Source organism: Oncorhynchus gorbuscha, linkage group LG20 (assembly GCF_021184085.1).
Source record: "Oncorhynchus gorbuscha isolate QuinsamMale2020 ecotype Even-year linkage group LG20, OgorEven_v1.0, whole genome shotgun sequence".
NCBI lineage: Eukaryota > Metazoa > Chordata > Actinopteri > Salmoniformes > Salmonidae > Oncorhynchus > Oncorhynchus gorbuscha.
In genome coordinates, this window is record NC_060192.1 from 6,347,388 (window position 1) to 6,375,209 (window position 27,822).

At 45.8% G+C, this 27,822-nt stretch overlaps 3 protein-coding genes across 5 annotated transcripts in view; 1 reads left to right on the forward strand and 2 right to left on the reverse strand.

Moving 5' to 3' along the window:
- fgfr1b (fibroblast growth factor receptor 1b) overlaps positions 1-12,365 on the forward strand; it is a 37,233-nt gene extending 24,868 nt beyond the window's left edge. Inside the window, exons 1-17 of one of the 3 annotated variants that reach the window (XM_046317677.1) lie at positions 117-252; positions 358-596; positions 5,198-5,287; positions 5,437-5,609; positions 5,905-6,028; positions 6,145-6,335; positions 6,561-6,705; positions 6,861-7,051; positions 7,216-7,361; positions 7,862-7,983; positions 8,143-8,253; positions 9,330-9,520; positions 9,703-9,825; positions 9,914-9,984; positions 10,287-10,424; positions 10,565-10,670; positions 11,059-12,365. In XM_046317677.1, coding sequence (XP_046173633.1) covers positions 479-596; positions 5,198-5,287; positions 5,437-5,609; positions 5,905-6,028; positions 6,145-6,335; positions 6,561-6,705; positions 6,861-7,051; positions 7,216-7,361; positions 7,862-7,983; positions 8,143-8,253; positions 9,330-9,520; positions 9,703-9,825; positions 9,914-9,984; positions 10,287-10,424; positions 10,565-10,670; positions 11,059-11,346 — 2,328 coding nt within the window. In that variant the 5' untranslated portion in view covers positions 117-252; positions 358-478 and the 3' untranslated portion in view covers positions 11,347-12,365. Of the gene's footprint in view, positions 1-116; positions 253-357; positions 597-5,197; positions 5,288-5,436; positions 5,610-5,904; positions 6,029-6,144; positions 6,336-6,560; positions 6,706-6,860; positions 7,052-7,215; positions 7,362-7,861; positions 7,984-8,142; positions 8,254-9,329; positions 9,521-9,702; positions 9,826-9,913; positions 9,985-10,286; positions 10,425-10,564; positions 10,671-11,058 lie in introns of those variants that run through there. The other 2 variants (XM_046317676.1, XM_046317678.1) reach the window with 2 other exon arrangements.
- Positions 12,366-19,077: 6,712 nt separating this feature from the next.
- Positions 19,078-21,471, reverse strand: stc1l (stanniocalcin 1, like). Its single transcript, XM_046316618.1, has 4 exons — positions 20,188-21,471; positions 19,899-20,006; positions 19,518-19,621; positions 19,078-19,450 (listed from the first exon to the last, which is right to left on the reverse strand). Exons 1-4 carry the CDS (start codon positions 20,239-20,241, stop codon positions 19,153-19,155), a joined length of 564 nt encoding a protein of 187 aa, XP_046172574.1. The 5' UTR covers positions 20,242-21,471; the 3' UTR covers positions 19,078-19,152.
- Positions 21,472-21,629: 158 nt separating this feature from the next.
- Positions 21,630-27,822, reverse strand: part of LOC124006586 (cGMP-dependent protein kinase 1-like) — a 16,115-nt gene continuing 9,922 nt past the window's right edge. The window contains exons 11-21 of the mRNA XM_046316616.1: positions 25,110-25,175; positions 24,736-24,810; positions 24,469-24,565; positions 24,098-24,237; positions 23,857-23,946; positions 23,448-23,589; positions 23,172-23,335; positions 22,819-22,941; positions 22,513-22,575; positions 22,218-22,284; positions 21,630-22,132 (exon numbers count right to left, since the gene is read on the reverse strand). Of these exons, the coding sequence (XP_046172572.1) occupies positions 22,034-22,132; positions 22,218-22,284; positions 22,513-22,575; positions 22,819-22,941; positions 23,172-23,335; positions 23,448-23,589; positions 23,857-23,946; positions 24,098-24,237; positions 24,469-24,565; positions 24,736-24,810; positions 25,110-25,175 (1,126 nt within the window). The 3' untranslated portion in view covers positions 21,630-22,033. The remainder of the gene's footprint in view (positions 22,133-22,217; positions 22,285-22,512; positions 22,576-22,818; positions 22,942-23,171; positions 23,336-23,447; positions 23,590-23,856; positions 23,947-24,097; positions 24,238-24,468; positions 24,566-24,735; positions 24,811-25,109; positions 25,176-27,822) is intronic.

Consider the following 27,822-nt stretch of genomic DNA (forward strand, 5'->3'; position numbering starts at 1 on the left):
CCGTTTTGGTTCTGTGACGTTCGATGGCCATTTAAGGTGTGACCGGTGATCTGACAGGGGACAGGCGTCAAAGGTGTGTGTGTCTGTGTGTGTGTGTGGTAGGTGCGCCTCTCTCCCCTCCCCTCGGGGACAGGTGCTAAAGTGTGAGGGCTGAGGAGTGTGGGAAGCTGAGTTCCCATCTCAGACCTGTGAAAAGAGACACTAGAGCATGTGTCTCCACCAATCTGCTCCCGACAGCATTGGGCTGACAGGGTAGTGGTGACGCGACCTTTTCTCACCTTTTCTTTTCATAATTGTTTTTGTTTTTTACATAACCATTATTGTTCCTCTTGACCCTCTCTTTTTCCCCTCTTACAGTTCCCCACCTGAAGAGTTGATGGTTGTGGGTTGATCCATTGGAGCGCCCTCTACAGCCAGCCCTGTACCAGTAGCCCTTGCCATTCCAGTACTGTACCAGTTAAGCTATACCAGTGCCATTATGTTGTTGTCTCGCTGGTCTCTGCTGCTACTCTGGTCTCTACTGGTTCTACTGGTCCAGACCCCCCTAACCCAGTCCAGACCAGCTGCTTCCCTCAGTGACACTGACAGTGACACAGGTAAGAGACATGGACCACATAAAAGATCTTAAATTCTCTCCTCCTTTCTTTCTTTCTTTCTTTCTTTCTTGCTCTCTCTCTCTCTCGGCAGGGCTGCGTCTCATTAGCCTTCTGTGTGTGCGTGTGCTTCCGTTTTGCTCGCTTGTGTGCGTTTTAACGTGAGCTTTCTCTCTCTCTTTCTTATTTGATCCCTTTCATGCCAGGCTGAGGGTTCTGGGTTCAGGCTGCTTCCATGATGGCTCAATCCCACTGACTCTGTTCCGCTGTCTGGCACTGCTCAGTTAGCAGTGGGTCTTTATTCTGAGACAGAGGACAGAACACACTCTTCAATTTGGGGATGTGGAGGCTCTTTATTGGTCTAGAAAGGACCTCAGTCTTCAAGGTTTGTCCATTTAGTAAAAAAAAAAAAAAACTGAGGATGTTTACAGGGATTCTTTCATGGCGCAACCACGGTTTAGCTTCTCCACCGTTGGCTATGGTTTACACATCCTGTCCACGCACGCACATGCACACAGTTGGTTGGATGTGGAACAGAAAGGCTGTGTTTGGTAGGAAAGGATGAATTCTGTCTGACAGGAGGTGTTTTTTTCCCTCTATTGGCGAGTCGTGTAACCACCGGCCATCCTAAACCAGCCTAAACCAACCACACCATGGTGTGTGTGTGTGTGTGTGTGTGAATGCTTGCGAATGTGTGTTTGATACTGTTGTTTTGGAACGCATCAATCCTTGTTTTTCTCTCAGTCAAAAACACCAAAAATGTCACTTCTGCTGCAAACAATTTTGCCATACACGAAGGCTGCTTCCAATTTTCTATCTCTGTCTCGCTGCTTCTTTCAAATAAAGCTGTTGGACTTTGGATTTCAACCACCTCCCCTCCCGCTCTGCTCTTGTTTAGTGGATTCCGTTCTTCTTTTCAGTTATTTTATCCTTGTTTGTTTGTATCTCTTCTCTCTCTCCAACTCTCTCTCTCTGTCTATCTTTGACAACCTTTCATTAGGAATGTTCCCCCTGCCATGAGCAGACCGTATTCAGGAGTTCCCATAATGCAGTTTCTGTAAACCTCTCCCTGTAGATTACAGACCTGCTGTGGTGAGGCTGGGAGCTAGGATTCTGGGATGGTCTATGTCACTCTGTGGTGGTGATGATTATGGACCTAATCTCTCTAGATTACAGTAGATACAGTGCCTTGCGAAAGTATTCGGCCCCCTTGAACTTTGCAACCTTTTGCCACATTTCAGGCTTCAAACATAAAGATATAAAACTGTATTTTTTTGTGAAGAATCAAGAACAAGTGGGACACAATCGTGAAGTGGAACAACATTTATTGGATATTTCAAACTTTTTTAACAAATCAAAAACTGAAAAATTGGGCGTGCAAAATTATTCAGCCCCCTTAAGTTAATACTTTGTAGCGTCACCTTTTGCTGCGATTACAGCTGTAAGTCGCTTGGGGTATGTCTCTGTCAGTTTTGCACATCGAGAGACTGAAATTCTTTCCCATTCCTCCTTGCAAAACAGCTCGAGCTCAGTGAGGTTGGATGGAGAGCATTTGTGAACAGCAGTTTTCAGTTCTTTCCACAGATTCTCGATTGGATTCAGGTCTGGACTTGGCCATTCTAACACCTGGATATGTTTATTTTTGAACCATTCCATTGTAGATTTTGCTTCATGTTTTGGATCATTGTCTTGTTGGAAGACAAATCTCCGTCCCAGTCTCAGGTCTTTTGCAGACTCCATCAGGTTTTCTTCCAGAATGGTCCTGTATTTGGCTCCATCCATCTTCCCATCAATTTGAAACATCTTCCCTGTCCCTCTTGAAGAAAAGCAGGCCCAAACCATGATGCTGCCACCACCATGTTTGACAGTGGGGATGGTGTGTTCAGGGTGATGAGCTGTGTTGCTTTTATACCAAACATAACGTTTTGCATTGTTGCCAAAAAGTTCAATTTTGGTTTCATCTGACCAGAGCACCTTCTTCCACATGTTTGGTGTGTCTCCCAGGTGGCTTGTGGCAAACTTTAAACGACACTTTTTATGGATATCTTTAAGAAATGGCTTTCTTCTTGCCACTCTTTCATAAAGGCCAGATTTGTGTAATATACGACTGATTGTTGTCCTATGGACAGAGTGTCCCACCTCAGCTGTAGATCTCTGCAGTTCATCCAGAGTGATCATGTGCCTCTTGGCTGCATCTCTGATCAGTCTTTTCCTTGTATGAGCTGAAAGTTTAGAGGGACGGCCAGGTCTTGGTAGATTTTCAGTGGTCTGATACTCCTTCCATTTCAATATTATCGCTTGCACAGTGCTCCTTGGGATGTTGAAAGCTTGGGAAATCTTTTTGTATCCAAATCCGTCTTTAAACTTCTTCACAACAGTATCTCGAACCTGCCTGGTGTGTTCCTTGTTCTTCATGATGCTCTCTGTGCTTTTAACGGACCTCTGAGACTATCACAGTGCAGGTGCATTTATACGGAGACTTGATTATTGATTACACACAGGTGGATTGTATTTATCATCATTAGTCATTTAGGTCAACATTGGATCATTCAGAGATCCTCACTGAACTTCTGGAGAGAGTTTGCTGCACTGAAAGTAAAGGGGCTGAATAATTTTGCACGCCCAATTTTTCAGTTTTTGATTTGTTAAAAAAGTTTGAAATATCCAATAAATGTTGTTCCACTTCATATAAAATACAGTTTTATATCTTTATGTTTGAAGCCTGAAATGTGGCAAAAGGTCGCAAAGTTCAAGGGGGCCGAATACTTTCGCAAGGCACTGTATGATGATGAGTCGTGCTTTCTCTGGTCGCAGTCCTGCTGAGATGTGGGGAGGGAAGGGATCTGCGGCAGAAAATGCCCTTAGTAATGTAGTAGTTCTATATTGAATAGTAATCAATATATACATTCTGCTGGGAGATGGAAACGGATGTGTGGTAGAATATATCCCTGCTTATAGTAATCACTGATCTGACGTGGCTGGATCTGTGAATGCTGTGGACTTGAACCCTATCAGACTGTGTCTAATGGTAGAAGGAAAATGGCTTTTTTCTTATTCAACATATTCAAACAGGACCCATTATTAAAGCTCTGGAGCCCTCCTTCCTCAACTCCCCCTCACACCCATCCTTGCCCCTTTGTTTGCAGCCATTTGTCAGGATGAAGGTGCTGACGATTAGTGTGTTTGTTTATCTCTGAGCTTGGGGTTAGGGAGCTACGTGGGAACTCTGAAGGAGCGGTGGTGCGTGCGCTGTGGCGACAGTCGAGGCACCTTAAAAAGGGGTGAAAGGTTAATCTTTATGCCGTTTCCATTCCCACTCAGCAGACCCCCACAGAGTAACCTTGTCTCAGCCCTTCCTGTTTGCACACACACACACACACACACACACACACACACACACACACACACACACACACACACACACACACACACACACACACACACACACACACACACACACACACACACACACACACACACACACACACACACACACACACACACACACACGCAGTCTTGTACAGCTAACCTTGTGGGGAAACACAATTCAGTCCCATTCAAAATCCTATTGTCCCTAAACCTAACCCGTACTCTTACCCTAACCTTGACTCTAAATGTATTGTTTATGTGTTGTTAGTTTCCCATCACTAGCACATTCGAGCCCGCTGCCTATATACATAGATACATATATACGTAGCCACTTTAATAGATGGAACACTAGTCACTTTAATAATGTTAAAATATTTTGCATTACTCATCTCATATGTATTATTTTTATTTTACATTTTTTATTTAACCTTTATTTAACTAGGCAAGTCAGTTTAGAACAAATTCTTATTTTCAATGACGGTCTAGGAACAGTGGGTTAACTGCGTTGTATATACTGTATTCTGTTCTATTCTGTTGTATCTTAGTCCATGTCTCTCTGACATTGCTCATCCATGTTTATATTTTCTTAATTCCATTCCTTTACTTAGATTTGTGTATATTGGGTATATGTTGTGGAATTGTTAGATATTACTTGTTAGATATTACTGCACTGCCGGAGCTAGAAACACAAGCATTTCACTACACCTGCAATAACATCTGCTAAACACGTGTATGTGACCAATAAAATTAGATTTCGATTTACCCTAGCTCCTAACCCTAAAACTAACCCTAGCTCCTAACCCTTAATGTAATACTAACACTAATTCTAAGCTTAACCCTAAACTTCCTAGAAATAGCATTTGATCTTGTCGTGACCAACAAAATGTCTCCAGTTGGTAAAAAAAATAATATTCTCGCTATTCTTGTGGGGACTTCTGGTCCCCACAGGAATAGTTAAACACATCCACACACACACACACACACACACACACACACACACACACACACACACACACACACACACACACACACACACACACACACACACACACACACACACACACACACACACACACACACACACACACACACACACACACACACACACACACACACACACACACACACACACACACACACACACACACACACACACACACTGGTTTCTAACTCTAGTTTACATACTCGTTTGAGAACGACAGCAATACTGAAAGTGTCCCTCTCTCTCTCCATAGCTGACATGCTTACATCGTCGGAGGATGAAGATGATGATGAAGAGTCTTCTTCAGAGGAAAATAAACTATACAACAACCAGAAGCTCCAACGTAAGCCCCTTCCTCTCACCTCTTTCCCCCAAACATGGCCTGTCACTCACCCTTCGCTCCCTCTAACTTAATTAGTATGAAAAAGTAGGAGCCCAATTTTTTTTATATTGAATCCAAAGTTAGAAATATAAATACCTCTCTCTCTCTAGCGGTGGCTCCTCAGTGGGTGACTCCAGACAAGATGGAAAAGAGGCTCCATGCCGTTCCTGCCAGTAAGACTGTTAAATTCCGTTGCCAGGCGACTGGTAATCCCACTCCAACTTTGCGGTGGTACAGGAATGGAAAAGAGTTCAGGAGAGACCAGCGGATTGGAGGCTTCAAGGTATGTATGTTTGTACAGCCCTCTGCTGCATAGTGTGTTGTCTGTATAGTGCGTCATCAGTAAAGTCAGCAGGTAAATAGCATACCTTAAAAGTAAAGATTAGATTACAGTGCCAAGGGGTAGAATGTATAAAAATAACAGCAGAGGTCCAAGCACTGAACCTTGGGGAATACCAAATGTCACTTATTTCTACTTTACCAAATTTCAATCACAAACACCACACCAAATGTGTATTTTTCTTGGTTATTCTTGTTTTCACTCCCTGACTTTCTCTCTCACCCCCTCCCTCTTTCAGCTCCGAGACCACATGTGGACTATAATAATGGAGTCTGTGGTTCCGTCTGATAAAGGCAACTACACATGTCTGGTGGAGAACAAGCATGGCAGCCTCACACACACCTACCAGCTGGACGTAGTGGGTCAGTATGTGTGTGTGTGTGTGTGTGTTTACTTCTGATATGCGTACATGGAGAGATGTGTACGTATATGTGTGTGTTTGCGTCACTCACGTTGCATGTGTGTTTGTGTGTTCTAGAACGTTCCCCTCACAGGCCCATCCTCCAGGCAGGCCTGCCAGCTAATCGTACGGCAGTGGTGGGTAGTGACGTAGAGTTTGTCTGTAGAGTGTTCAGCGACCCTCAGCCCCACATTCAGTGGCTCAAACGCATCACCATTAATGGCAGCAGAGTGGGGACAGACGGACTACCCTACGTACGTGTACTGAAGGTACACACACACACACACACACACACACACACACACACACACACACACACACACACACACACACACACACACACACACACACACACACACACACACACACACACACACACACACACGCACACGCACACACACACACACACACATATCTACGTACAAATTCTGAAGGTTAACACACACTGTACCCACGAGGGCTGCCCCACATGAACATCTCTCTATCGCCCTCAGACTGCAGGGTTTAACACCACAGACAGGGAGATGGAGGTGTTTACTCTGAGGAACGTGTCTGTGGAGGATGAGGGAGAGTACACCTGTCTGGCCGGAAACTCTATAGGAATGTCTCACCACTCTGCCTGGCTCAGCGTGATCAAAGGTACACACACATAAATGTACTCGATTATTCTTAACCTTTGCAGACCAATGTGCTTTACAAATGTGCACTCAAGATGGAAGAGAAGAAACAAACAAAAATGACAATAATAATAATCAAATAAATAAAATAAAAACCATTGACTTCCTCCTCTGCAGACGTGCCTCCCTCCCCCGTACCGTCTCAGGCCTACCTGCAGATTTTCATCTACTGTGTCGGCTTCTTCGTCATCATGCTCCTAATCGCCATAGCGACCGCCTGCCGATTACGCTGCTCCCCGAAGAAGAGCGACTTCAGTAGCCAGCTGGCTGTTCATAAACTGGCGAAGAGCATTCCCCTACGCAGACAGGTAGCGCGCACACACACATATACACACATGCCCGTAAACCACCATCGTGTGATGAACGATCGTATGATGAGTAAAATTTGCCTGAGAGCTAATCCCTGGGTTTAGTTCAGCAGGCGGACCGCTTACCATATCCTCTCTCACAGCCTCCCCCTCTCTTTCTCTAGGTGTCAGTAGACTCCTCTTCCTCTCTGCAGTCTGGGGTGTGTCTGGTCAGACCCTACCGCCTCTCCAGCGGAGCCACGCCCAACCTGGCCGGCGTGTCAGAATATGAGCTGCCTGCGGACCCGCTCTGGGAGCTGTCACGAGACAGGTACTAGAAGGCTTATATCCCTGCATAGAGAATACACAAGCTATAGTTTAGGGAATACATAACCCTGCATATGGCATACATAATCTGCATAAGGTAACTAACTTAACCAAGGGGATTCATAACCTCCATGAACAAGGCATTCATTTGATTTATTTTTCACCTTTATTTAACCCGGTTGAGAACAAGTTCTCATTTACAACTGCAACCTGGCCAAGATAGAGCAAAGCAGTGTGACACAAACAACAGCACAGCGTTACACATGGGACAAACAAACGTACAGTCAATAACACAATAGAAAAAGTCTATATACAGTGTGTGCAAATGAGGTAAGATTAGGGAGGTAAGGCAATAAATAGGCCGTAGTGGCGAAGTAATTACAATTTAGCAATTACACACTGGAGTGATAGATGTGCAGAAGATGAATGTGCAAGTAGAGATACTGGGGTGCAAAGGAGAAAGAAAATACAAATAACAATATGCCGTGCGTGTCTTTGTTGTAGGCTGTCTCTGGGGAAGCCACTGGGTGAAGGATGTTTTGGTCAAGTGGTGCTAGCAGAGGCTGCAGGTCTGGACAGAGAAAAACCCTCCCGTCTCACCATGGTCGCAGTGAAGATGCTTAAATGTTTGTGAGACTACTGCTGACTACTTCTTGAAGTATATTCCTAAAATTTGAGGAGCAAATTAGAATAAACATAGATTTTGGTATCATCATTTCTAACCTTGAAAACAGTGTGCGTATTGGTTGATATTGATGTGATGTCACGTCCTATTTCCTGTGTAGCGGATGCCACAGAGAAGGACCTGAGTGATCTGATCTCTGAGATGGAGATGATGAAGATGATCGGGAAACACAAGAATATCATCAACCTGCTTGGAGCCTGCACACAGGACGGTAAGACTGGCGCTGTGTGCGTGCATGCATGTGTGTGTGCGTGCATGCGTATGAGCAGAATGGCAAACCATAAGTACAAAGAGGCACAGTACAAAGGGATAAAGATAACAACAGGGGTCTAAGCACTGAACCTTGGTGAACACCCAAATGTTACATTACAAGTAGGGTTTGGCGGTATCCAGATTTAAATATCGTCATACCGTCCTTCTCTCATCTCTGGATTTATGGTATTACCGTCTTAGTACCGTCTTAGTGCTAAAAAGGCCATTTTGCATCCATTACCAGAATGCTAACAAAAATAGCACAAACTAATAGCGTATTTCAATCGAGGCTGTTAGCTAAATATGCTAATGAGCTCAAACAAAATAAACTAATTGCAAAGACATGCAATCCAGTTTATACAGTTATACAAGTATAGGTAGTAGCTACTGAATGTAATTTGTGTTTTGCTTGTAAAAGTCCACACGCATGTGAACTAGAGACGTTGTGAAAATGAGCAAAGTTTTGACGCATGCTTGTCTGAAGGAAGAACCGTACTGGCTCTGGAGCAGTATGTGTCCACGCTGTGTCTGTGTGGAGTTTGGAGTTGCTATGGTAACGGGCCTGCCTGCTCTGCTGCGAATGGAGGGGAGAAAAAACAAACGCAAAGAAATCAAGATGGCAGCAGTGCCAGCTTTTACAGATAACTCATCCAAAGCACTTTGACTTCTCAAACATGACAGAACGTGTCTCTTTATTAACTCAGCCACTTACTGAGCTAATTAGCCAGTTAAACCAAATACACAGCTGGACTCACCTGCTCCTGTATTCTCCCGTTGTGCTATTTACAAACAAACACATGACTGGCTGAACATTTCTGGGGAACTACGGTAAACTTCATAATGTAAAACAATGGGACAGGTGAAATGAAGAATTTACAATCTGCTTTATCTCCTAGATTATTGAGCGAGTTGATTGCAGGTATTTAAAAGTAGCCTAAAATATTCTCAATTTATCTAGTCTTTTTCAGAATACCTATGTATACGCTACATGCGGTATACCGCCCGAGCCTAATTATAACCCTCTTCTCTCTCCAGGCCCTCTCCACGTGGTGGTAGAGTATGCATCGCAGGGCAACCTGAGAGAGTACCTGCGGTGTCGGAGGCCTGTGGGTCTGGAGTATTGGTCTGGTCCGACCCGGGCCCCCTTGGACACCCTGGAGGTCAGGGAGCTGGTGTCTGCTGCCTATCAGGTGGCAAGGGGCATGGCTTACCTCGCCTCACAGAAGGTCAGAGAAGAGACTAGTGTTAATTGTCTCTCTCTCACTCTCTCTTCGTCTGCATCTATTCTCTTCTGTTACTCTCCTTCTCTCTTTCTCCTTGAAGTGTGGACATTTGTGCCTGTCAATCAATGTGCCTGTCAATCAATGTGCCTGTCAATCAATGAATCAATCAATTGTTTGTTTTGTAGTGCATCCACAGGGACTTGGCAGCCAGGAATGTGTTGGTGACAGAGGACAATGTGATGAAAATCGCAGACTTTGGGCTGGCCAGAGACATCCATCACATAGACTACTACAAGAAGACCACCAACGTGAGTGACTTGGTCAAAATGGAGCGGGCGTGACTTAAACACAGACAGACGGACATATAGGTGGTTTAACCCCTCGTTTTCCTCCCAGGGTCGTCTGCCAGTGAAATGGATGGCACCGGAGGCTCTGTTCGACCGCATCTACACACACCAGAGTGACGTGTAGGTCTCGCCCTCCTAACATTTCATAGACGTTACGTTGTGTTGCGCCGTGGCTTCGCGCTGATCCATCATGTTATGTACCTGTAGGTTTCTTTTCAAGCCCAGCTTGAATTATTGGATTCTGTGTGTGTGTGTGTGTGTGTGTGTGTGTGTGTGTGTGTGTGTGTGTGTGTGTGTGTGTGTGTGTGTGTGTGTGTGTGTGTGTGTGTGTGTGTGTGTGTGTGTGTGTGTGTGTGTGTGTGTGTGTGTGTGTGTGTGTTTGTGTGTGTTTGTGTGTGTGTGTGTTTGTGTGTGTGTTGCAGGTGGTCGTTTGGTGTGTTGCTCTGGGAGATCTTCACTCTAGGAGGCTCTCCCTACCCTGGTGTCCCCGTGGAGGAGCTGTTCAAACTGTTGAAGGAGGGACATCGTATGGACAGGCCAGCCGCCTGCACAGAGGAGCTGTGAGTACGCGCGGAAACACACACACACACAGACAGTACAATGTCCTCGCAAGTATAGTGATACAAGTATAATACATGTCTTTGCACGTATAGCAATGCAAATGCACTGTCTGTTCTGGCCCTGTGGTGTTTGTTCCCAGGTACATGATGATGAGAGACTGCTGGCATGCTGTTCAGTCTCACAGGCCAACCTTCAAACAACTGGTAGAGGATCTGGATCGCATGCTCTCACTCATGGCCAACCAGGTAAAAACACACACACACACAGTGTCATTTTCGTCTAATTTGAATTGTTCCCCTGAACATGTCCTCTATGTCTCTGTCTCTCTCTCTCTCTCTCTCTCTCTCTCTCTCTCTCTCTCTCTCTCTCTCTCTCTCTCTCTCTCTCTCTCTCTCTGTCTCTGTCTCTGTCTCTGTCTCTCTCTCTCTCTCTCTGTCTCTCTCTCTCTGTCTCTGTCTCTCTCTGTCTCTGTCTCTCTCTGTCTCTGTCTCTGTCTCTCTCTCTCTCTCTCTCTCTCTCTCTCTCTCTCTCTCTCTCTCTCTGTCTCTGTCTCTGTCTCTCTCTGTCTCTGTCTCTGTCTCTGTCTCTGTCTCTCTCTCTCTCTCTGTCTCTGTCTCTGTCTCTGCTCTCTAGGAGTATTTGGATCTGTCCATCCCTGCGGTCCAGTATTCTCTAGTGGGTCCAGACACCAGCAGCTCCTCTGACTCGGTCTTCTCCAGGGAGCCGAGCCACGGAGCAGAGTACTCTTCCCGGAGCCCGTCCCGGACCTCCACCCTGCTCTACAACCAGCACACCCCCCCTAGGACCCCTTCTCGGGCCTCTACCCTGGCCTACGACCACCATCTTCCCTGCCGGACGTCCACCCTGACCTACACCATACCAACCCGGCACACCACCACCCGGGGACACAGCCAACGTTGATCTACCAAACCCTTGCCGCACACCTTAACCTGTCCACCTCCCTTTTAGTCGGTCCCTATCATGATCTCTGCCCCCAGCCCCTCCTACCCCCCACCCCCTGACTTCTACCCCCAGCCCCTCCTACCCCCACCCCCTGACTTCTACCCCCAGCCCCTCCTTGGTGACTGGGAGGCCTACCAGAGGGGAGGACACTACCTGAGTGCTTTAACCCCTTGTTCTCCAGTCTGCCCCGGAGCGGGGTTCATTTGACCAGCTTGGCATTTCTGGGGAGAGGCTCATTAACAAAGGTGAAGACAATGGCAAAGACAGAGGGTCATAACAGAGTCATAAGACATGTAATAGACTTTTCACAAAGACTGGGCTCTTCTGTTCTCCTCCCTATTAATATGGGGATACTCACACAGGAAGAGGAGGAGGCTGCTAAACATTATTTTCATGGCCATATTATGCCATAAACCCATACAGGCTATTAAAAAGGAAATCTTACCAAGGGAAAACAAATAATTCACTTATTTTTTATTTAACCTTTATTTAACTAGGCAAGTCAGTTAAGAACAAATTCTTATTTACAATGACTGCCTGCCAAAAGGCAAAAAGGCCTCCTGCGGGGACGGGGGCTCTTTTTATATAAATATATTATGAATTGTGTCATCTGAAAATATATTTCCAGGGTTACTACTTTTTTTTTAGACGGTTGCTTGTTTTTAACCCTGTCAATGACAGAGTGGCGTGGATATGATGCTATGTAGTAGGTAAGATGCTATGTGTTTTAATAAGCTAATATCATACCAGCAGTGTTAGTCAGGGCTACAGTTACCGTATCACCCTCTAGTCTAGACTCTATGGACACCAGTGTTACGCTGAAGGTCATGATGCTGTTGCTGAGGATAATGTTCATGGTAATGTAAATGGTACTAAAACAGTGGCAAATGCACTTATTGCCCATGGAGGTCTACCTTCCTTTACGGAGGATGACTTTATTTGAAGGACTGTAAAATAAAAGACAACAGTGTTATACATCTTCACGGAAGTCTTTTTGAATGAGAGAGGAAATCGGAGGGAGAGAGAGCGCATGCTGAAGTGATCAGTCTGCCAAATGTTGTCGTGCTCCAGGACTTCAGGGGTCGAATAAAGGACTGGTGAAAGTGTGTGTGATGGGAGAGAGGGAGGAGAGGTTCTGCTGCTGACTGCAGAGGAAGCATTCTCTCCAGAAAATGGTAAGTGTGTGTGTGTGTGATTTAATGGTGGGAAGAGAGTATTGGCCAGTAACTTTGCTCTATCAATCACCCTGAGATCTGGACCTTACAGCACAGACAGCAGCTTCCTGCCAGACGCACGCGCACACATAGCTGGCAGCTTGTCTGGCTGAGGTCCAGGGTCTGGATAACATGTCTGTTCCTTGGAGGAGATATTCGGGTAAACTTCTCTCTCTCTCTCTGCTGAGATGTCAGCTGTTTCTGTGTTCTATGCCACAGCTCATAGCTAACTATGTGTTGAATTAAAAAACACTTCATTCGGATCCTATTGTTTCAGATAGGAATTTTCCAGAAACTTCTCCGGAGGCGTGAGGATAAATCCATTCACTCTAGAGTTTGAAGTAGCCTATTCTAACCTGATTACCCCGAATAGGGATATATTCCCTGGGCCCTTCCTGTGTCACTGTGTAAATCTGGGCTTGTCTAAACGTGTTGAGGAGTGTGTTTTCTCAGGGTTGCTCGTATTCCTGGAAATGAGGGCTGTTAGCACAGCCATCTGCCCTATTGCCCTATATGTTGACCACCACACACACACGCACACAAACGCACACAATGACGGCAATCAATGTCCCCCACCAAGGTGTTAATGCAAACACCCCACCCCTGCCTGGCTGTATGTGGGCTCTATTTGGGTTTATGGGCCGTGAGCTGCCGTTACTGGGTGTGAGGAGCCATAACGGGGCTGCAGTTTCCACCTGAGACAGATGGTTCAGAGGGGCATCAGAGTCACTGGCATCCAGTATGGTGCTGTTATCGACACCTGTCGGAGCTAGCGGAGGATCAGCCTTGGGAACCACAGGGGCTGTCAGGGTTATCAGGCTTTTGTAAAAAAGAAAAAAAAAACGCTGGAGATTTATTGACAGAGTGGCTATCAACTGTGCAAAGTTCCTCAGCGTACACACGTCAGAGGAGCTGAAATGGTCAAACCACGCGGACACCATGGTGCATATGGCACGACAGCGACTCTTCAACCTCAGGATGCTGAAGAAGTTCAGCCTGTCCCCGAGGGCCCTCACAGTGTTCTACAGGAGCTCCATCGAGAATCTACTGTCGGGCTGCGTCACAGCCTGGTACGGCAACTCCACCGCCGCTGACCGCAAGGTGCTACAGAGGGTGGTACGCTCAGCCGAATGCACCGTTGGGTGCACACTGTCTGTGTCGCAGGAAGGACAAGATCATCGGGGACCCCAGCCACCCGAGCCTCGCCCTGTTCTCCCCACTTCCTTCACTAAGTATAGGAGCATTGTGGCAAAGGAGCATTGTGGCAAAACCTGAAAGACTGGTCAGTAGCTTCTACACACAGATCATCAGGCTACTGAACAGCCACCACTAGTCAGCTACCTGCTCCCCCTGTCCCCCCAGACTTCCTATTGTGTGTGTGTGTGTGCGCGTGCGCGTGTGTGTGAGCTTGCATGAGAGACAGACAGAGAGTTCAAGTTTCCCTCAAGTCAGGCGTTTTTGTACTGTGACCCATCTAAAGCCTTCCAAAATTTCCTGCTGCGACCCAATAACCACAACCACCACTGTTTCCGTTTCTGGCCCCAATAACGACCTAGAGGGAATGGGATCAGCTGTGACCCAAACCGCCATTTCAGAAACGCAACTTTCTAGTATAACATAGTTTCTTTCTGAAGCAGTTGAAACAGGTAAGTGTTACCGCATGTACTCCTGGGAGAGAGAGAGAGAGAGAGAGAGAGAGAGAGAGAGAGAGAGAGAGAGAGAGAGAGAGAGAGAGAGAGAGAGAGAGAGAGAGAGAGAGAGAGAGAAATAAAGTCTTCTTTGTCATTACGGAACACTTAGGGGGCCATTAGCAGTATAGATATTTTCCTCTGGTACACCTCCCCTCCGTTTCAAACTGTCTGGGCCAACAAACTCCTAACTGATCACACGGATTGATTGGGGAGACTTATTATCGTTGCCTCAATTTGAAAAATTCGGCATGTTTTAAACAACTGCTGTACACTTAGGGCTGGACTGCCAGGTACAGACCCGTTTGGTAAACCAGCCCTAAGTCATCTAACAGACGAGTTTGCAAAGCAGAGAAACTGACTGTGAGAAAGTGGTAAGGACGTAGGAGGGCTTACAGGCCTGTGATTTAGAATGCTGGTTCTGGCTGTATGTACAGAGGTCTGGTAAAGTCATAGGCCTGGGGAGTTTGGCTGTGACTGGAGATTTGTACCAGAGATAATCTCGTTGGAGGATAGACTGTGCGAAAGACGCCCAGCCTCATCAACGACAGGAGTATACTGCCACCCAGTGGATGGAAATGACAGAATAAACTTTGAAAATACTTTAACCTCACACTCTATATTTTTTATTTATTTAACCTTTATTAATCTAGGCAAGTCACTTAAGAACAAATTCTTATTTACAATGACGGCCTACCCAGGCCAAACCCTCCCCTACCCCGGACGACACTGGGCCTATTGTGTGCTGCCCTATGGGACTCCCAATCACGGCCGGATGTGATACAGCCTGGATTCAAACCAGGGACTGTAGTGACCCCTCTTGCACTGAGGATGCAGTTCCTTAGACCGCTGAGCTACTCAGGAGCCCAAATTGAACACCAATGCAAACGATTAAAGATCACCAATGTGTGAAACTAGGATCGCTCAATCACTAGTCTGGTATTGCAACTGCTCGGCCTCCGACCGCAAGGCACGACAGAGGGTAGTGCGTATGGTCTAGTACATCACTGGGAACAAGCTTCCTGCTATCCAGGATCTCTATACCAGGCGGTGTCAGAGGAAGGCCCTAAAAATTGCCAAAGACTCCAGCCACCCTAGTCATAGACTGTTCTCTCTGCTAACGTACGGCAAGAGGTACCTGAGCTCCAAGTCTAGGTCCAAAAGGCTTCTAATCGCGGTACTAGGGGCTTCACTAGGAGGATAGGCAAAGTGGGTGGGGTTATATCCTTCCTGTTTGGCCCTGTCCGTGGGTGTCCTCGGATGGGGCCACAGTGTCTCCTGACCCCTCCTGTCTCAGCCTCCAGTATTTGTGCTGCAGTAGTTTATGTGTCGGGGGGCTAGGGTCAGTTTGTTATATCTGGAGTACATCTCCTGTCCTATTCGGTGTCCTGTGTGAATTTAAGTGTGCTCTCTCTAATTCTCTCTTTCTTTCTCTCTCTCGGAGGACCTGAGCCCTAGGACCATGCCCCAGGACTACCTGACATGATGACTCCTTGCTGTCCCCAGTCCACCTGGCCGCGCTGCTGCTCCAGTTTCAACTGTTATGCCTTATTATTATTGGACCATGCTGGTCATTTATGAACATTTGAACATCTTGGCCATGTTCTGTTATAATCTCCACCCGGCACAGCCAGAAGAGGACTGGCCACCCCACATAGCCTGGTTCCTCTCTAGATTTCTTCCTAGGTTTTGGCCTTTCTAGGGAGTTTTTCCTAGCCACCGTACTTCTACACCTGCATTGCTTGCTGTTTGTGGAGTTTTAGGCTGGGTTTCTGTACAGCACTTTGAGATATCAGCTGATGTATGAAGGGCTATATAAATAAATTTGATTTGATTCACTAGAGACCCTGATTTGATTCCAAGCTGTATCACAACCGGCCGTGATTGAGAGTCCCGTAGGGTGGCGCACAATTGGCTCAGCGTTGTCCGGATTAGGGTGTGGCTGGGGTAGGCCGTCATTGTAAATAATAATTTATTCTTAACTGAATTGCCTAGTTAAACATTTTTTTTTTACCTACGCTGACTATTTTCATTGTCCCCTCCCCACATTTTTACGCTGCTTCTACTCTCTGTTTATTGTCTATGCAGTTACTTTACCTCTACCTACTGAAATTACCTCAACCAACCTGTGCCCCCCCTGTATATAGTCTCGCTGTTATTTAGTTGTTGCTCTTTAATGATTTATTTTCTTATTTTCTATTTATTTATTTTTAACTTGCTTATTTTAGTAAATAGTTTCTTAACACGTATTTTTCTAAAACCTGCATTGTTGACTAATGGCTTGTAAGTGAGCATTTCACTGTAAGGTCTACTGTACACCTGTTGCAATCAGCGCATGTGACAAATAACATTTGATTTGAAATCTCTGTAGTCAATATGATGCAGATCACAACATTTATTTGTAGCAAAGAGAATTACCCCAAGCCCCCATAGTGTAGAGTACCAGACTCGACTACACTATAACACACACACACACACACACACACACACACACACACACACACACACACACACACACACACACACACACACACACACACACACACACACACACACACACACACACACACACACACACACACACACACACACACACACACAGGATCTCAAATCATACACAATTTAACCACATCTTCCACAGCATACTATTGTCGTGTTCTTACAGAGTATAGGATCTTACATTAACACAGACAGTGGCATCAAAATTTGACGTCACATCTAGATGTCAAGCTCCGCCCACTGCCGACAACTCAAACCAATCACAACTAAAGACGTATAACATCATAAATAAACATTTAGTGAGAAAATAAATATCAATAATAATATTATGGTAATATATCCAGGGGTCTTTTTAAATAGGCTTCTCTTAGTAATCGCTGGTCAAAACTGGGACGTTATGGCTGCTGTGCCATGTTGAAATCAGATGGAAACGACAAGGAAGGTTCGTCTTCTTTGATAGCCGTTGAAAATGTTTCAATTGGTTCACATGAAATGATCAGACTTTTCACAACAGCTCTCTAGGTTAAGTGGATGTCATCCTCCACATTCAACGTCCAGCTAACAAGTTTCATCCCCCTCTCATCAAGTGTCAGCCGGCACAGAAACACTTTCAACGGCAGTTAGAGATCGACCCCAAACCAACTACTACATTACAGCAGCCCCAAACTTCCCTTAATCATATGGCCTTAATCATTTAGCCTTAATCATATGGCCTTAATCATTTAGCCTTAATCATTTAGCCTTAATCATATGGCCTTAATCATTTAGCCTTAATCATTTGGCCTTAATCATTTAGCCTTAATCATATGGCCTTAATCATTTAGCCTTAATCATTTGGCCTTAATCATTTAGCCTTAATCATTTAGCCTTAATCATTTAGCCTTAATCATATGGCCTTAATCATTTAGCCTTAATCATATGGCCTTAATCATTTAGCCTTAATCATTTGAGGAGAAACCTGTGTGTGTGCGTGCATGTGCACGTGTGTGTGTGCGTGCATGGAGAGTTGAAACATACATGACTGTCTGTTTGTGTGTTTAAGGTAGCTGTGGTGTGTTTGTGTGTATAAGGTATGAGCGGTGTGCATGTACACTACCGGTCAAAAGTTTGGACACGCCTACTCATTCAAGGGTTTTTCTTTATTTTTTTACTACTTTCTACATTGTAGAATAATAGTGAATACATAAACTATGACATTACACATGGAATCATGTAGTAAGCAAAAAACTGTTAAACAAATCAAAATTCTTCAAATAGTCACTCTTTGCTTTGACAACAGCTTTGCACACTCTTGGCATTCTCTCAACCAGCTTCAACCGGAATTCTTTTCCAAAAGTCTTGAAGGAGTTCCCACATATGCTGAGCACTTGTTGGCTGCTTTTCCTTCACTCTGCGGTCCGACTCATCCCAAACCATCTCAATTTGGTTGAGGTTGGGGGATTGTGGACGCCAGGTCATCTGATGCAGCACTCAATCACTCTCTTTCTTGGTAAAATATCCCTTACACAGTGTTGAGGTGTGAAAATCAAATGGTAGTCCCACTAAGAGCAAAACAGATGGGATGGCGTATCGCTGCAGAATGCTGTGGTAACCATGCTGGTTGTGTGCCTTGAATTCGAAATAAATCAGACAGTGTCACCAGCAAAGCAGTCCCACATCATAACACCTCCTCCTCCATGCTTTACGGTGGGAAATACACATGCAGAGACATCATCCGTTCGCCCACACCGCGTCTCACAAAGACAAGGCTGTTGGAACCAAAAATCTCACAATTTCCACAGGTCTAATGTCCAATGCTCGTGTCTCTTGCCCAAAGCAAGTCTCTTCTTATTATTGGTGTCCTTTAGTAGTGGTTTCTTCCACAGCAATTCAACCATGAAGGCCTGATTCACAGTCTCCTCTGAACAGTTGAAGTTGAGATGTGTCTGTTACTTGAACTCTGTGAAGCATTTATTTGGTCAACAATTTCTGAGGCTGGTAACTCTAATGAACGTATCCTCTGCAGCAGAGTTAACTCTGGGTCTTCCATTCCTGTGGCAGTCTTCATGAGAGCCAGTTCTATCATAGCGCTTGATGGTTCTCGCAATTGCACTTGAAGAAACTTTCAAAGTCCTTCACATTTTCCATATGGAGAATGCCAAGAGTGTGCAAAGCTGTCATCAAGGCAAAGGGTGACTACTTTGAAGAATCTCAAATCTCAAGAATTTCAAACACTTTTTTGGTTACTACATGATTCCATATGTTACTTCCTAGTTTGGATGTTTTCACTATTATTCTACAGTGGAGAAAATAGTAGAAATAAAGAAAAACCCTGGAATGAGCAGGTGTTCTAAAACATTTGACCGGTAGTGTTTGTCTCCTCTTTACTCCATCTCTCTATCCGACACCCCCAGAGAGCGTTTCCTAGCGAACAGGTGGGTGGGGTCTCTTCCTCTCATGCTGGGCTGGATCTTGAAGGAGGGGGGAGACCCCATTGGCCAGTGCCAGCCGGCGGGGGCGGAGTTAGCACCTTGGTTAGTCTCCTGGGGGCGAGGCTTGTTCTGCAGCAGCTGGAAGAGGGTCTCCATGTCTGGCCCCAGCCTAGAAACAAACTCCGCCCTGACAACCGCCACCGTCTCCTGATCACAGGCTAGCAGGGACTGAAGCAGAGTGCTGTGGTACCTGGAACAAACACGTCACATTAGACAAATACACCGGGTTAGTCACGCGCACACACAGTTTGGCTCACCTGTTGGGGAAGTGTGCAGGTACCTGTACCACCTCTCCAATGGCCTCAGGGTTGGAGCGAGCCACACCACAGATGTCCAGTCTACTGTAACACTCCTCCTGGACCTACACACACACACACACACACACACACACACACACACACACACACACACACACACACACACACACACACACACACACACACACACACACACACACACACACACACACACACACACACACACACACACACACACACACACACACACAACCCTTTTAACTCTCAGAAACTAGCACTTCATCCTACCACACAGTAGAGGTTATTTGGGATCACTTTGGCGCCGATAGGAAGATATGACGGCTGACACGGAGTGAATCTCTAATAAAGCCAGTGACTGACCTCAGAGATCATCCTCTGGAAGATTCCACAGCGTCTGATGGTCTGGAACACTTTAGATGTGACGCCGTTGGCAATACACCTCAGACTCTCTTTTACAAATGTCTTACCCTGCGCACACACACACACACACACACACACACACACACACACACACACACACACACACACACACACACACACACACACACACACACACACACACACACACACACACACACACACACACACACAGGGTTAGAGACACTGCGGTGGGTCGTCAAAAAAGAGTGTGTGTGTGTGTACAGATTACTTGTGTGTTGAAGGTAGCTGCGGTGTGGAGGAACAGTTGGCAGATATCGTGCATGCCATCCGTGTCACAGGTAGAATTCTCCAGGCAGGCAAATGTTCCACATCCCACAGCTAGAGCACCATTCAAACACCCAGCCACATCCGCTGGAGAGAGAGGGGGGGGGTTACATCAAACTTCAGCAATTGACAGAGGCTGTAGTGGGCTACACTCACATACATTTAAGAAAGTGCCTATGTCTCTATTCATGGGAATGCAACTATTTTAGCAAGGTCTGATTACACGAGGCAACTTTCACACCCAACTCTTGTGCATGAACCCAACGCACTCTGTATCTACAGCCCTTTTAGGATAAGAACTGCAGTTTGCATGGTCTTTTGCACTTTAGGCTAATCAACGGTACTCACAGGGGCTATTGGAGGAGAAGCGTGCACGGCCAAGAGAGGATTCCTCCGGTTCGGCATCGAAGGCGGAGGTCCCCAGGACTAGGAAGATCGCAAACAGGCCGAATTTAGCTAGCATCTTGTTGAAATATGGTGATGTTCATCGGGTGCAAGAGGTAGAAGAGGTCGGCTTGATTTTTGGTGGAGAACACTTGGGATGTAAGCTCTCTGTTAGTTCCCTGGTTAGTGTTACGTTGACGAGCTGTTTTTTTTTATAGCCGATTGTTACACAAATCACTGGACCCCCAGCGGGTTTGTCCAATCAGCGACCGGCATCTCCAGTGGGGGTCGCGGTGCGTGCGTTAGGCTAATTTATCAAATGTTTCCACCGAGCGCTTTGGAACTTTCCGTGCGTCTGCACATATTTATTCATGTAAGAACGTTCATTGTGGAAATGGAAACTAAAAGTGATTACTTTATTTCAAAATGCATCGGGTGAGGTTTACAATGGGTCTGCGAATGTGAGAAGCAGCTGTTCAGGTTGTAGGAAAAATGACTCGTCTGCAAAACCAGAAACCTTTCAGCCATTTTGATTTAGAATAGGCGACCTCCCTAGTTAAATTAGGAAACTGAAATGAGTTGTTTTAAAAATTCCAGTCATGTTTCAGGTTCATGTGGTCCAGTCATTGTCAAAGGCATGCGTGTTGGTGTGTGTGTTATCAGGGGGGGGGTTGTTCGTGGTTGTTCGTGGAGGTGGCAGGGTCTCCACGATGACCTGTGTTGCCGTGGAGTAGCAGTCGACGACCTATTTTGGATCTGATAACCTGTCACCGGCTCATAAGAGGTTCAAATGGCTGTTTAAGGGTCTCAGAGCTGTGACATGTGAGAGAGGAAATGGTTCTGTTTTAGCTTTCATTAACTTTCCCCTCATTCATTCTCACACTCTTCCCCTTATTCTTCCCTTGACATGCACAGTCACATCTCTCTCCCTCTGGGTGCTCCTGCACGACGCCGCTCTGTCGAGTTATTCAGACATTTGCTACAGAGTCGAATGTTTTTTGATGTTTTTTATTTTGGTTATATATTTTACGACCAAATACTGCGGGAACTAACAATCACCCCAGTCAAAACAGATGAACACAAACAAATCCAAAAGCTCTTATTGTATTGTAGAAAACTGTCACGAGGAGGAGTCGGTGACAGCAGCAGCTGATTGGCCACTGCTACCTGGGGGTTCTATCACTCCCCCAGCTCACTTTGGCAGAGCCACAACCTGACATACTTAGCTTACCTGGTAACCTGTCAGATACTCCTAACTCACCTGGTAAACCCACCAGTTAAACCTAGCACAACCAGGTTCGCATTGGGGAGGGCGCAGACAGAAATGCCATTATTGGAGCGGACGCGATGCCTTAATCTACATGTCAGAAAGGGCATGTCTGTTCTACATAATGTATGTTGTCCAATCAGAACTCCAGGTCCCAGCCGGACTCCTCGTCTGGGGGCGGGGCCTCGCTGTCATCGGGGAAGCAGTCAAAGTTTCTGGTGTCCAGTGGACCCTCCACCTGGGAAAGAGGAGACACGGCTGAGTGTGTGTGTGTGTGTGTGTATATATATGGATATGTGTGTGTATTAACGTGTAATACTCACAGTAGGAGTGAAAGGAGGGGCCAGAGTTGTCTGTCGGAGGCCCTCCCAATTGAAACCTTCAAACCACCTGAAGACAAATAAAAAAAGAATCACAGCTAGGACAACTAAACTCAGCTCTCCTTGTTGTATCAAGATAACCGTGGCTGTGTCCAAAAATGACACCCTACTTGAGGCAAAATAATCTGCAAGGGAGCTGAAGAACAAAACGTCCTTTCAGAGAATGTAGCTATTTCTGTTCCATGCAGTCCTATTGGCTGGTAGGTCCAGCAGTCCTCGTCACCACGGTAACTCTTACTTGTGTTTCTGGATGTCCTTCACCCCATTCTTCTGGTTCCCCACCCTCTCAGATGGGTTGTCCCTGGGCAACACACACACACACACACACACACACACACACACACACACACACACACACACACACACACACACACACACACACACACACACACACACACACACACACACACACACACACACACACACACACACACACACACACAGTCACATATACACACTCTGCAGCAAGCACCATTTGATGAGGTCTCTATGCTCTGTGTTTGTGCGTGGTGTGTGTGGGTGTTTGTTTGTGTGGGCGTGTAACCTGCAGAGGCGTTTGATGAGGTTGGCAGCACTCTTGGAGATCTTCTTGGGGAACTCCACCATGTCGATTCCTCTCAGGATGATGTTATAGGTGTTCATAGGGTCAGAACCAGAGAACGGAGGACTGGAGAGGAGGTGGGGAGGGAGAGAGAGAGAGAGATAGAGAAAGACAATCTCGGTATTGAGACCAATAAGAAGATCCCATCTCTGAGCGCACACACACACACACACACACACACACACACACACACACACACACACACACACACACACACACACACACACACACACACACACACACACACACACACACACACACACACACACACACACACACACACACACACAGTGTACCTGCCGCTGAGCAGTTCATAGATGAGTATCCCCAGGGACCAGCAGTCTGCAGAGATGTCGTGTCCCTTGTTCAGGATAATCTCTGGGGCCACGTATTCTGGAGTCCCACAGAACGTCCACGTCTTCTGACCCAGACCCACCTTCTTAGCAAAGCCAAAGTCCACCTGATAGATAAACACGCACACTTAAATATGGTGCTTTTTGCTCTGTGTGTCTGCGCCCCGAGATTCAATCAACTGAAGACGAAGGCAAAAACCACACTGCCTGCACTAGTACCAGTTTGGCGTATCCTCGTTGGTCCAGTATGATGTTCTCAGGTTTGAGGTCTCTGTAGATGATGCCTCGAACATGGAGGAAGGCCAGAGCCTCTACAACACAGCCTGTATAGAACCGTGTGGTGCCGTCCTCAAACGAACCCCTAGAAGAGTCAGATGAACATGTTTAGGCCCATAGATGATCCAGTGGTGCTCAGACTATCAACCGCGACTCCATTGATATGTAACAATTTGCCAGGGCGAGGGTTCTGGTTGAACTGGGAGGTGGACGTGAAGCGAGGGTTAGGTTGTGGTTGAGGGTTGGAGTTGAACCGAGATGTGGGCATGACGCTAGGGTTAGTGGAGAGCTGGCTGAGCAGTTTGTGTACAGTCAGGTTTCATTTGCAGTCGTTCGAGACCTACACACACACCTGGCACTCAGTAGAGTCCACAGTTCTCCTCCCAGACAGGCCTCCTGCAGCATGTACAGATACTTAGAGTCCCTAAACGTCCGATACAACCTGGACAAGGACACACTAAATCAAATCTCAAATCTAATTTGATTTGTCACATACACATGGTTAGCAGATGTTAATGCGAGTGTAGCGAAACAGCGTCAGTGTGTGTGTGCGTAATTGTCAGTGAAGTGGCTGTGTGTTTGTGTGTGTGTACCGGACGGTGAAGGGGCCATGTGCGTCCATCATGATGCGTCTCTCTGAGAGGATGTGGCCCTGTTGGCTGGTGTCCAGAATGTGACGCTTCTTCAGAACCTTCATAGCAAACGACCTGCTGGTGTCACTCTTCAACTGCACCTGAACACACACGCACACACACATTATACATATTAAACACACACACACACACACACACACACACACACACACACACACACACACACACACACACACACACACACACACACACACACACACACACACACACACACACACACACACACACACACACACACACACACACACACACACACACACACACACACAGTCCTGTTAGCGCACACACGTTATACACACACTCGCACCCACCAGTTCGACGCGACTGAAGCCTCCAATTCCGAGGGTGCAGATGACGTGGAAATCGTTGAGAGACACGCTGGAGAAAAACACTGCCTCTGCCTCCAACCTGGAGACGGAGGGGAGGGGGGTTCAATCAATTGCCCAATATCTTTTCACTGAAACTAGCGAGTCTGTGTGGTTGGATATATCCCAAACTAAATGTACTAAACTTAGTTTGGGTGAAACAAGAGAAAGGAGGAGCGAAAGAAGAGAATTCAGAGGTGTAGCGACACTTACTTGGCCTTGAGCTCGTCACTCTCGTTGTGTCTGCCGCTGTCGTCATCAAGCCCTCCTATCAGCTGCATGAACGACCTGGAACAGGGGAGGGGTTAGGGTTACACAACCCCGCATCTACCAATGAAGAAGGGTTCAGTTACACACACACACACACACGCACCACAGGAGGTTGGTGGCGCCTTAATTGGGGAGGACGGGGCTCATAGTAATGGCCGGAGTGGAATGGTCATTGAACTCATTGAACACGTGGTTTCCATGTGTTTGACACGGTCCCATTTACTCCATTCCAGCCATTATTTTGAGCCATCCTCCCCTCAGCAGCCTCCTGTGGCACACACACACACTCTTGCTTTCTCCCCCCAGGGGTCTCTCACTCTCTGTCCACGACCAGACAGGTCACTCCCCCTACTGCTGTGACACTGGCCGTACGAACATCCTCCCTGGGGAGAGAGAGAAAAATGTATTAATTCATTATAAACATAAATCAGCAGTCATCTTTAGTATCTTCCTTTGCAAAACACAACTCTACTCTAATCCTATGAGACTATATGTTTACTTAGGCAATTGGTTGGTGTGTTTGGTTGTTCTCTAAAGCTGCTGCTGGTTGTTGTTGGGTTGTTAGAGGTGTTGTTTGGTTGTTAGAGGTGTTGTTTGGTTGTTAGAGCTGTTGTTTGGTTGTTAGAGGTGTTGTTTGGTTGTTAGAGGTGTTGTTTGGTTGTTAGAGGTGTTGTTTGGTTGTTAGAGGTGTTGTTTGGTTGTTAGAGGTGTTGTTTGGTTGTTAGAGGTGTTTTGTTGTTAGAGGTGTGTTTGGTTGTTAGAGGTTGTTTGGTTGTTAGAGGTGTTGTTTTGGTTGTTAGAGGTGTTTTGGTTGTTAGAGGTGTTGTTTGGTTGTTAGAGGGAGTTGTTTGGTTGTTAGAGGTGTTGTTTGGTTGTTAGAGGTGTTGTTTGGTTGTTAGAGGTGTTGTTTGGTTGTTAGAGGTGTGTTTGGTTGTTAGAGGTGTTGTTTGGTTGTTAGAGGGGAGTGTTTGGTTGTTAGAGGGGAGTGTTTGGTTGTTAGAGGTGTGTTTGGTTGTTAGAGGTGTGTTTGGTTGTTAGAGGTGTGTTTGGTTGTTAGAGGTGTGTTTGGTTGTTAGAGGGGAGGTGTTTTTCTCTAAAGCTTTTGGTTGTTAGAGGTGTGTTTGGTTGTTAGAGGGAGTGTTTGGTTGTTAGAGGGGAGTTTGGTTGTTAGAGGTGTTGTTTGGTTGTTAGAGTGGAGTGTTTGGTTGTTCGGTGTTTGGTTGTTAGTTTGTTTGGTTGTTAGTTGTTAGAGGTGTTGTTTGGTTGTTAGAGGTTTTTTGGTTGTTAGAAGAGGGGAGTGTTTGTTTTAGAGGGGAGTGTTTGGTTGTTAGAGGTGTTTGGTTGTTAGAGGTGTTGTTTGGTTGTTAGAGGGAGTGTTTGGTTGTTAGAGGTGTTAGAGGTGTGTTTGGTTGTTAGAGGTGTGTTTGGTTGTTAGAGGTGTGTTTGGTTGTTAGAGGTGTTGTTTGGTTGTTAGAGGTGTTGTTTGGTTGTTAGAGGGGAGTGTTTGGTTGTTAGAGGTGTTGTTTGGTTGTTAGAGGGGAGTGTTTGGTTTTTCTCTAAAGCTGTTTGGTTGTTAGAGGTGCTGTTTGGTTGTTAGAGGTGTGTTTGGTTGTTAGAGGTGTGTTTGGTTGTTAGAGGTGTGTTTGGTTGTTCTCTAAAGCTGTTTGTTGTTGTTTGGTTGTTGGAGGTGTGTTTGGGTGTTAGAGGTGTTGTTTGGTTGTTAGAGGTGTTGTTTGGTTGTTAGAGGTGTGTTTGGTTGTTAGAGGTGTTGTTTGGTTGTTAGAGGGGAGTGTTTGGTTGTTAGAGGTGTTGTTTGGTTGTTAGAGGGGAGTGTTTGGTTTTTCTCTAAAGCTGTTTGGTTGTTAGAGGTGCTGTTTGGTTGTTAGAGGTGTGTTTGGTTGTTAGAGGTGTGTTTGGTTGTTAGAGGTGTGTTTGGTTGTTAGAGGTGTTGTTTGGTTGTTAGAGGTGTTGTTTGGTTGTTAGAGGTGTGTTTGGTTGTTAGAGGTGTGTTTGGTTGTTAGAGGTGTTGTTTGGTTGTTAGAGGTGCTGTTTGGTTGTTAGAGGTGTTGTTTGGTTGTTAGAGGTGTGTTTGGTTGTTAGAGGTGTGTTTGGTTGTTAGAGGTGTGTTTGGTTGTTAGAGGTGTTGTTTGGTTGTTAGAGGTGTTGTTTGGTTGTTAGAGGTGTGTTTGGTTGTTAGAGGTGTGTTTGGTTGTTAGAGGTGTTGTTTGGTTGTTAGAGGTGTTGTTTGGTTGTTAGAGGTGTGTTTGGTTGTTAGAGGTGTTGTTTGGTTGTTAGAGGGGAGTGTTTGGTTGTTAGAGGTGTTGTTTGGTTGTTAGAGGGGAGTGTTTGGTTGTTCTCTAAAGCTGTTTGGTTGTTAGAGGTGCTGTTTGGTTGTTAGAGGTGTTATTTGGTTGTTAGAGGTGTGTTTGGTTGTTAGAGGTGTTGTTTGGTTGTTAGAGGTGTTGTTTGGTTGTTAGAGGTGTGTTTGGTTGTTAGAGGTGTGTTTGGTTGTTAGAGGTGTGTTTGGTTGTTAGAGGTGTTGTTTGGTTGTTAGAGGTGTTGTTTGGTTGTTAGAGGTGTGTTTGGTTGTTAGAGGTGTGTTTGGTTGTTAGAGGTGTTGTTTGGTTGTTAGAGGTGCTGTTTGGTTGTTAGAGGTGTTGTTTCGTTGTTAGAGGGGAGTGTTTGGTTGTTAGAGGTGTTGTTTGGTTGTTAGAGGTGTTGTTTGGTTGTTAGAGGTGTGTTTGGTTGTTAGAGGTGTTGTTTGGTTGTTAGAGGGGAGTGTTTGGTTGTTAGAGGTGTTGTTTGGTTGTTAGAGGGGAGTGTTTGGTTGTTCTCTAAAGCTGTTTGGTTGTTAGAGGTGCTGTTTGGTTGTTAGAGGTGTTATTTGGTTGTTAGAGGTGTGTTTGGTTGTTAGAGGTGTTGTTTGGTTGTTAGAGGTGTTGTTTGGTTGTTAGAGGTGTGTTTGGTTGTTAGAGGTGTGTTTGGTTGTTAGAGGTGTGTTTGGTTGTTAGAGGTGTTGTTTGGTTGTTA

What these genes read in the sequence shown, in the direction of transcription:
- stc1l (XM_046316618.1), bottom strand. Translation starts at nt 20,241, where the DNA reads ATGCACGATATCTGCCAACTGTTCCTCCACACCGCAGCTACCTTCAAC. An exon ending in CAGCTACCTTCAACACACAA is followed by an intron (nt 20,007 to 20,187) that starts GTAATCTGTACA and finishes GTGTGTGCGCAG; the next exon opens with GGTAAGACATTTGTAAAAGA. An exon ending in TCCAGAGGATGATCTCTGAG is followed by an intron (nt 19,622 to 19,898) that starts GTCAGTCACTGG and finishes GTGTGTGTGTAG; the next exon opens with GTCCAGGAGGAGTGTTACAG.